A 9,888-nucleotide genomic window follows, 5' to 3' on the forward strand; every position below is an offset into this window, starting at 1 on the left:
TTGCTTAGTTAAATACTTTTAACTTATTTTCCGTTATACGGGCTTGGGATACGGTATTATAATAATACCGCTTGGTCGGGTATTGAATGTTTAATCGATTAGTGGTTAAACCATTGAAATAACCCATTTTAATCTATCTTGTTTGATGCAATGCCTTTGGGGGGTTAATGACCATGTCCTGGATATCCTCGACTCATTTGTTAGAAATGGCCACGGCTTAAGCACGGGGTATAGGCATACACCTGACAGTTGCGTATGTATAAATGGTATCTCACTCTCTTGTGGGCCTATACTTGTGGTGTGTCTATTAATCTAATCCGGCTCTTCTAACCGGGTCCCGAATGGATGACAAACATGTAAAAACTGTATACAAGATTATTTTAAATAATTATCCCAAGTTATAAAAGAATATTTGTGCCTTGTGCATTTAATTCAATTTTCTCAAATGTTTTCAAAAAGAGCCAGTTAATTGTATTTACCAGTGTAAACTGACGTATTTTTCAAAAAGGTTAAGTGCAGGTAAAAGTGTAATGGGCTGGAACTCCTGAGTGATTAAATAAAGAGTTTTGCAAGCTTTTATCACTTTAAGTCTGTTGAACAATATTTCTTTTGTTTTGATCCACCTGTGGATTCATTTACAACCCGTTGTGTAATATTTTATTATACTTTCGAATCGGTTTGTATTACTATTACTTTAGACTTCCGCTGTGCATTGAACTGTGATTATTTGACTATGATGATATTAACTACGTCATGATACTTCCCACCGGGCCCACCCGTAATACGTGGAAATATCGGGGTGTGACACAACAACTATCCAGCATTCCAAAGGATCAGGTGTCTAGTATCATGGAGGATCATCAAGTATGCAGTATGGATCGTTGGCTATGACACAGGCTCAAGGATCCTACTTTGAACCTTCAGGATCCCCTTTTCTGCATCAAGGATCCTCTTTCCAGCATCAAGGATCCTTCTCCAGTTCAAGAGGATACATGGGGATACTGTCAGTTCAAGGATCCTACCCTCAGCATCAAGGATCCTCATCGCAAGTTCAAGGATCCATGGAATATTTTACAAGACCTTCAGCCCCAATGTATCCTGGATCCAACATCATCCAGGATCAAGGATCCTTAGGGAGTCAACAACCCAGAAGCTCTGAGATTCATGTGGGAGACTTCATTCCCATGCAAACTATTGCTTCATCTGGTCCCACAGTTGCACTAGAATTTGGATTCACATCTGGAATCCCAGCCTCAAACCAATCAGGAGGTAACACTTTCAATACATCTTACAATGCTAACCGTGGTCTTGTGCAGGAACCAGGGATCAACCAGGCAATGGCTAGGGAGTTGCAAAAATTTAAGGATATGATATCCAGCGTCCCAAGAGTGGTTAAGCCCATTCCTGAGATCCCGGATGGGAGTCACAAGGTGTCTCGCTTTGCACCACCCATATGTAATGCGGAGATACCGAAGCGAGTCCAAACACCAAATATGAAGCTCTATAATGGTACAACTGATCCAAAAGAGCATGTAGCACAATACAGGGAGAGAATGGAGATCAACCCCGTTCCAGAAAGGTTAAAAGAAGCCTGTCTTTGCAAGGGTTTCGGATCCACATTGACTGGATCAGCTCTGAAATGGCTGCTAAGTCTTCTTCCTTATTCAATTACTTCATTTTCTAATTTGGTTAACTTGTTAAATAGTCAATTTTCATGTAGTAGGAGATTTGAACGGTTAACTAGAGATTTATATAGGGTCACCCAAGGTCATAATGAATCATTAAGGGATTACATAACTAAATTCAGTAGAGAATCCTTAGAAATCCCTAACTTAGATATTGCTACAGCTGTTGAAGCTTTTAAAATGGGTTTGCTTAAGGATTCTCAGTTCTATGATGATCTTGTTATGACTCCTTGCAGGAACCTAGATGAGGTAAGAAACAGGGCCCTTAGGTTCATCCGTTTAGAGGATGACAAAAGGATCCAGGAGAGGCTATCAGGATCCTCAAAGCAAGACAAACAAGAATCCTGTTTCAGGAATAACAAATCCAAGTCATACACTAAGGCTGACAACTAGAATGTGCATGCTATGGAACAAGAGGAAGATGATGAGGATTATCCTCCAATCGCTGAATATTGTTTTTCTGCTGATAATAGTGAACTAATCTTTGCAATGCAGAACTTAGGTGACAAGTCCAGATGGCCGAGGAAAAGTGACAAGCCAGCTGCTATCAAAGACAAATCGAAGTGGTGTGCTTATCATGAAGACTTTGGTCATCTCACAGATGAATGCATAGCACTAAGGAATGAGATTGGTTACCTTATGAGCAAAGGATACTTGAAGGAGTTATTCGGAAGGAAGAAATCAAGGATCCAAGATTCTGAGGAAGTCCCTGAAAAGGCTCCTCCACCAGTCGATGCTCAAATTATTCATTTCATCTCCGTGGCTCTGATATCTGTGGTACTTCATTCTCGGCAGCTAAGAGGCATGAAAAGGAGACAAAGATGGAGAATGGGGACATACATGTTCGAACTTCCATCCTTACCCAGGAGAAAGTCATATCCTTTGATGAGCATGACCGTGTGGATATACAGGACCCTCATCACGATGGTCTAGTTATTACATTAAGCTCAGTGAACATCATCCAGTTAGATGTCCTCAAAAGAATGAACATTCCTGAATCCGATATTGTTCCAAGATCATCTGTCCTTGTGGGATTCAGTGGAGAGATGAAGAATACATTGGGGGACATCAAACTTCCTATTTATATAGAGGGAGTAAATTCTGTTCAAAAATTTTGTGTCATTGATTGCTTATCTTGTTGTAATGTTATCCTTGGCAGGCCATGGATACACGATATGAAAGCAATCCCCTCAACATATCATCAGTGTGTGAAACTCCCTACTCCATGGGGTGTGGTGAAGATCGAAAGTGATCAGCAAGAGGCCAAGAATTGTTACACTTCTTCAATGAAACCAGCCTCAATACCTAGGGAGGCATAGCAATTAAAGTATCCTCCAAGGGATGTCCTGGAGGCAAGAGAGCAAAGACGTCAAGGATGTTCTGATGAACTTGAGGATCCTGAATCCAAGATTTTTATAGGATCCGGGAACCTTGACCCTATCGAGCAGGATTTAATATCCTTCTTAAAAAAGAAGAAAAACAACCTTTGCTTGGAAACATGAAGACATGATAGGTATTTCTAAAGATGTTATTACTCACAAACTTGGTATTGACAGGTCCTTCAAGCCAATACATCAGAAAAGGAGGAAATTTGCACCTGAAAGAAATGCCATTATCCAAGAAGAGGTAGACAAATTGCTCAAGGCAGGTATGATCAAACAGGTAAAGTATCCAAGATGGTTAGCCAATGTGGTTGTTGTTCAAAAAACGAATGGAAAGTGGAGGGTATGCGTTGATTTTACTGATTTAAATAAAGCATGTCCCAAGGATCCTTTCCCTTTACCCCATATTGACTCCATGGTGGACGCTACGGCAGGTCATGAGTTGTTAACTTTTATGGATGCTTCATCTGGATTTCAACAAATTCAGATGGAACCATCTGACCAACAGGATACAACTTTTATGACTCCCACAGGTATCTATTGCTATATTGCTATGCCTTTTGGACTAAGAAATGCAGGTGCTACATACCAAAGGCTAGTGAATATGATGTTTAAGGAACAGATTGGACACACAATAGAAGTCTACATAGATGACATGGTGGTTAAGTCCAAAAAAGCTGAGGATCACCTTAAGGATTTGGAAGAAGCATTTGATATCCTTGATAGATACAACATGAAACTGAATCCTTCAAAATGCCAGTTTGGAGTCAAAGTTGGTAAATTCTTAGGTTACATGGTGACAAAGAGGGGCATAGAGGCAAGTCCAAAACAAATCAAGTCCATTGTGAATATCAAGTATCCTGTCAATGCTAAGGATGTGCAAAGGTTGACAGGAAGAATCGCAGCCTTGAATAGATTCATCTCAAAGTCATCGGAGAAATGCAAAGAGTTCTATGACATCCTGAGAAATAATAAGAAATTTGAATGGACTGAAAAGCATGAGAGTGCCCTCAAAGCCCTCAAGGATTACTTATCCTCAGCTCCAGCTCTAATGAAACCAGAAAATGGGGAAATATTATCCTTATATCTAGCTATTTCCACTAAGGGAGTAAGTGCGGTCCTTGTTAAGGATCATGAAGGTTCTCAACATCCGGTATACTATGTAAGTAAAAGTCTACTCGATGCTGAGTCCAGGTATGCTCATTTAGAGAAACTTATTCTTGCTTTAATCATGGCATCTACTAAATTACGTCACTATGTTGAAACTCATCCCATTATTGTGAAAACTAACATTCCTATCAAGAATGTTCTCAGGAAACCTGAAATGCCAGGGAGGATGGCAAATGGGCAGTCAAACTTAGTGCATATGATATTAAATATGAACCTAGAACTGGCATCAAATCCAAAGCCTTAGTTGACTTTGTGGCTGATTTCAGTAGTGATCTACAAAGGGAAACTGAATTGGAAGTTCAACAACTTAAGGGACTAAGGATCCTTGGATACTCTTCACATATGGGGCATCAAATGTTAAGGGAACTGGACTAGGCATACTACTAAAATCGCCACAGGGGGACATTATACCCTAATTATTGCTTGTGAGTTTCAAACCACTAAAAATGAGGCTGAGTGTGAGGCCTTAATAGCAGGTTTGCAATTAGCCAAGCATATGAGGATCAGGTATCTTGAGGTACATGTATATTCTTTATTAATTACTAACCACTATAACGGTTCCAAACCCCATCTTTTAGGCCTCTTTTGTCACACCCCCAAAATCCACCTGCGGAATATCACCGCTTGGGAGCGTAACTGACCAGGATCAAGCCACCAATCATATTGAACATGTAAATAAATAGTAATAGTTATCCATCAATACGAAAGGTGTTTATCAAACCAACATAATTAAGTATAGCGGAAGCATTTAAGTAAACCCAAACATAAGTATTAATGTGTGAAATATCGTAAGTGTTCAAATAGCATTCATGATCCTTTGCCCACAACGACCGGCTCCTCCCTGTGCAAGCTCCATAAAGTACCTAAGGTCCTGCAAGGCATGCAGCAGAGAGTCAACAACTAGTTGAGCGAGTTCACAGAAAGTAAGTTCAGTAATAGTAATTGTATGTGTCGTATTATGTTCGTTCATTGTTCATGTATAGTATTGGTTTCCATCGCAGCCCTCTAGGCATGTATGCGAAGATTAAGGAAAGTTCTCAAGTATTCTAGACTATGTATATGTGTATCGCTGGCCACCCTGGCATGTGTGCGAAGTTTAGTATGTATAGTTCGCAGCCTCCCTAAGGCATGTGTGCGAAGATCAGTCATAATATCGCAGCCAACCCTTGGCGTGTGTGCGAAGATCAGTTCAAGTAGGTATACTAGTCTAGCCGTATCTTATCATTTACCATCCTCACCCTGAGGACTTATATCATTAGGTTCCATTAACTAGGTACGCACGAAATAATCATCCAATCCCATTCCCACCCTGGGAACCCCATGCCTTGGCTGTGTGAACTCACCTTGGGTTGCTCGGCAGATACACAAAGAAAAGAGTTCTTGAACTAACAGTGATCAATCACGTCCTAACAGGGTTATCATATGAGTCAGGTTTTGACTTCAAGTAATGCACGTATAAATCATACAAGTTAACACGTTAATAATCACGTATTGATCATGGCAACATCTTAGCAGTCAAGAATACAATGAAATCATACTTGTGCGTTTAAATTATTAGCCCAACGTAATCGGCCCAAATATCCTAACATTCGTGAGTGGCTTGTGCGATCCAATGTCTAAGCCCAACGATACCCGACCCACAAATAAGTAATCAGTCCAAACATATACGGCCCAAAGCAAATAAACAACATATTGTGCGGCCCGGTTAACCTTGTGCGACTAAGCTGGGTTGTGCGAGTGACTTTGGGCTTGTTCAGCCCAACTAGCATAACGGCTCAAATTGTACGATCAGTGTGGGCTTGTGCGTTTGTGTCCTGGGCTTCTAAGGCCCAACAGTTAAACGACATTACCCCTTGTGCGACTGGGCAATGCCTTGTGCGACTGGAGACCCCTTGTACGATCAGGGTCTCTTGTGCGACCGGATCAGCTTGTGTGATTGAACCAGCTTGTGCGACCCGGTCTTGTGCGATCCGTAACAAACTTCCGGATGTCATGCAATCGGTTACAAGCTTTTAATAGTTTCCATATTTACAATCAATTAACAACTAATCAGTTTCCAATCATGCCTCTAATCGATCAAACTAGCATATCTAGCATTTCAATTCACATGAACCCTAATTCAAACATAAGCACTAATCTATCAAGAACATAAACAATATATCCATCATCTTATCAAATCGTGTGATATGGTCCGATTACTAACATGCACATCATCCGTATATAAGCACATATCAGGCGATTAACAAACATCCAATCTAAAATCATCATGCCAAAACAATCCGAGAACCAAGCATATCAACATAATCGGATCGGCCCTAGTTTATTATCATGCAACTCTAAAACATGTGAAATCACATAACATAAACCAATCAAATAACCAAACACTAACCGAATGATAGATGATGCAAGAACAATTCCAAATGGTGAGGCTTGGGTGCCGTCGGCTTCGAGAGAGAAAGGGACGAGAGAGAGAGCTCGCGTTCTTGTGTGTGTATTGTGTGTTGTAAAAAGTGTGAGGTAGTTGCCCTACCCTAAATGTATACGAGTAGGGGATGGGCCGGATTCAACCATGGGCCGCCCTAGAGTCCGATTACAAGTGACACGGCCCAAAAGGGCTTGTACGATCGGGTATGTAGTGTTGTGCGTTCACATATGCGTTCACATAATCCATAGCATAATAAATACTCTAATATAACATATAACATTAAATCACACAATGTGGCACACATAAGCATGTAACGTTACAATATAAGTCTAAAGTACGAGTTCTAAAGTACGAGTTGTCACATTATCCCCAACTAAAAAGAAATTTCGTCCCGAAATTTGGTACGCACTCACTGAGGAAGCTAGGTAAGTTCAATCGTTCACTGGTTTTTCCTGGGGTGTCACATCCTCCCCCCGTTGATCTGGAATTTCGTCCCGAAATTCCGAAGTAGTAGCTTCAGCCTCAGTAGTGGTTGCATTGGTTCCGAATAACTGGGGGTACTTTTCTGTCATCCTGTCTTCGCGTTCCCAGGTGTACTCTGGGCCACGTTTGGAGTTCCAACGTACTCGAACAAGAGGGATTCTCTTGTTTTTGAGGACCTTCACATCCCGGTCCGTGATTTCAACTGGTTCCTCGACGAACTGCAGCCGCTCGTCAATAGTGAGTTCTTTGAAAGGAATGATAAGGGTCTCATCTGATAGGCACTTCTTCAGATTCGACACGTGAAAGACATTGTGAACTGCCCCGAGTTCAGCTGGTAGGTTCAATCTGTAGGCTACCTTGCCGATTTTCTCTACGATCTCGAATGGTCCGACATATCGCGGATTTAATTTGCCCCGTTTGCCAAAACGAACCACACCCTTCCAGGGTGAGACTTTTAGTAAAACCCGGTCCCCGACCTGAAATTCCAATGGCTTTCTACGCTTATCCGCGTAGGCTTTCTGACGGTCGCGTGCTGCCGCCATGCGTTGTCGTATCTGCGCTATCTTTTCTGTGGCGTCCACTACAATCTCTGGACCCGTAATCTGACTATCCCCCACCTCTGCCCAACAGAGAGGTGACCGGCATTTACGTCCGTACAATGCCTCGAATGGTGCGGCTTGTATGCTGGTGTGATAACTGTTATTGTATGAGAACTCCACCAAAGGGAGGTGCTTTTCCCAGCCGTTGCCGAAATCGATAACGCATGCCCTAAGCATGTCTTCAAGAGTTTGGATCGTTCGCTCAGACTGTCCATCCGTCTGAGGGTGATAAGCTGTGCTCATGTCTAACCGTGAGCCGAAAGATTTATGCATCGCTTGCCATAGCTCTGACGTGAATCGTGCGTCGCGATCCGAAATGATGGATGTGGGCACCCCGTGCCTCGAAACAACTTCTTTAAGATAGACGCCTGCGAGAGTGGAGAATTTATCCGTTCCCTTTATAGCCAGAAAGTGTGCAGACTTGGTGAGTCGATCCACGATCACCCATATGGTATCATTCCCACGCTGGGATCTGGGTAAGCCCGTAATGAAATCCATGGAAATTTCTTCCCATTTCCATTTAGGTATCGTGGGTTGCTGAAGTAGGCCCGCTGGTTTCTGGTGTTCGACCTTGACTCTCGCACAGGTCAAGCATTTTCCAACGTACGTAGCGATGTGGGCCTTCATGCTTGGCCACCAATAAGTAGTTCTGATGTCGTGGTACATCTTATCCGACCCTTGATGTACTGAGTAGCGAGACTTGTGAGCTTCATCCATTACAAGTTCGCGTAGACCGCCATAAAGTGGGACCCAAATACGCCCCGTTACATAGTAGGCACCGTCTGCCTTCTGTTCCATTTGCTGCCGTGAGCCGCGTAAGGCTTCAGCCCTGACGTTTTCTGGTTTCAATGCTTCTGCCTTAGCATCTCGTATCTGTGTAGGAAGGCTAGACTGAATCGTAAGCTGTAGCGCTCGCACGCGCCGAGGTAAAGTGTCTTTCCGACTGAGGGCATCAGCCACAACGTTGGCTTTGCCTGGATGGTAATTGATGGCGCATTCGTAGTCGTTAAGTAGTTCAACCCATCTTCGTTGACGCATGTTCAAATCCTTCTGCTTAAGGATATGCTCGAGACTCCTGTGATCGGTATAAATCGTGCACCTGGTACCGTACAGGTAGCGTCGCCATATCTTAAGCGCGAAAACAACAGCTCCCAGTTCTAAATCGTGCGTCGTGTAGTTCCGTTCATGAATCTTAAGTTGGCGTGAAGCGTAACCAATAACCTTATCGTGCTGCATTAACACACATCCAAGTCCCCGAATGGATGCATCACAACAAACCACGAAGTCATCTGTGCCCTCAGGCAAGGAGAGGATAGGTGCACTGCAAAGTCTATCCTTTAGGTGCTGAAAAGCAGTTTCCTGGGGCTCTCCCCAGCGATAGGTGACACCCTTCTGTGTCAGTGACGTAAGCGGCTGAGCAATCTTTGAGAAATCCTTGATAAACCGTCTATAGTAACCCGCCAAACCCAAAAATTGGCGTATCTCCGTTGGTGTACGTGGTGCAGGCCAGTTCCTGATCTAGTCTTTCTTGGATGGATCGACTTGGATCCCATCCTTGTTCACTACGTGGCCTAGAAAGTGGACTTCACGAAGCCAGAAGTCACATTTCGAAAACTTAGCATACAGCTGTTCCTTCCGTAGGAGTTCCAAAATAAGGCGTAGGTGCTGCTCGTGCTCCTCCTGACTCTTGGAGTAAATCAGAATGTCGTCAGTGAATACTATGACGGACTTGTCTAGGTAGGGTTTGCACGCCCTGTTCATAAGGTCCATAAATACGGCAGGTGCGTTCAATAATATTAAACCATCCATCATATCAAACATAAAGTATAGTAGTTAACAATAATTCATAAAACCCAAAACGATTGATGTTCAAGTCAAACTTTGTTTGAGTAACGGAAACATAATAATGAAAACCCAAAATAAGTTATAAGTTCAAATATCGTTCATTGCGTCTCCTCGTCCTAACACGAAAGCTCGACCTCTTGCCTCGTTGCCATTGTTGTTGTTGTTTCCCCCATTGTGGTTGTTGTTCCCGTTGCCCTGGTTATTGTTGTGGTTCTGATTCTGGTTCAACTGAGGGCAATCCCGTTTGTAATGACCTTCTGCCCCACACTGGAAACATCCCCGATTTCCACGCTGTGGTT

The 9,888-nt window shown here is 42.8% G+C and overlaps 1 protein-coding gene across 1 annotated transcript; it reads left to right on the forward strand.

Annotated features, from left to right (window-relative positions):
* The first annotated feature begins 1,091 nt into the window (after nt 1-1,091).
* On the forward strand, nt 1,092-2,937 carry LOC118491541. Its single transcript, XM_035989393.1, has 4 exons — nt 1,092-1,904; nt 2,181-2,462; nt 2,597-2,779; nt 2,845-2,937. The coding sequence occupies exons 1-4, from the start codon at nt 1,092-1,094 to the stop codon at nt 2,935-2,937; spliced, it is 1,371 nt and encodes a 456-aa protein (XP_035845286.1).
* The last annotated feature ends 6,951 nt before the right edge of the window (nt 2,938-9,888 follow it).

This window comes from Helianthus annuus, chromosome 4, assembly GCF_002127325.2.
Source record: "Helianthus annuus cultivar XRQ/B chromosome 4, HanXRQr2.0-SUNRISE, whole genome shotgun sequence".
Lineage (NCBI taxonomy): Eukaryota > Viridiplantae > Streptophyta > Magnoliopsida > Asterales > Asteraceae > Helianthus > Helianthus annuus.

What these genes read in the sequence shown, in the direction of transcription:
- LOC118491541 (XM_035989393.1), top strand. Translation starts at nt 1,092, where the DNA reads ATGTATCCTGGATCCAACATCATCCAGGATCAAGGATCCTTAGGGAGT. An exon ending in CTCAGTTCTATGATGATCTT is followed by an intron (nt 1,905 to 2,180) that starts GTTATGACTCCT and finishes TTTGCAATGCAG; the next exon opens with AACTTAGGTGACAAGTCCAG. An exon ending in CCGTGGCTCTGATATCTGTG is followed by an intron (nt 2,463 to 2,596) that starts GTACTTCATTCT and finishes GTGGATATACAG; the next exon opens with GACCCTCATCACGATGGTCT.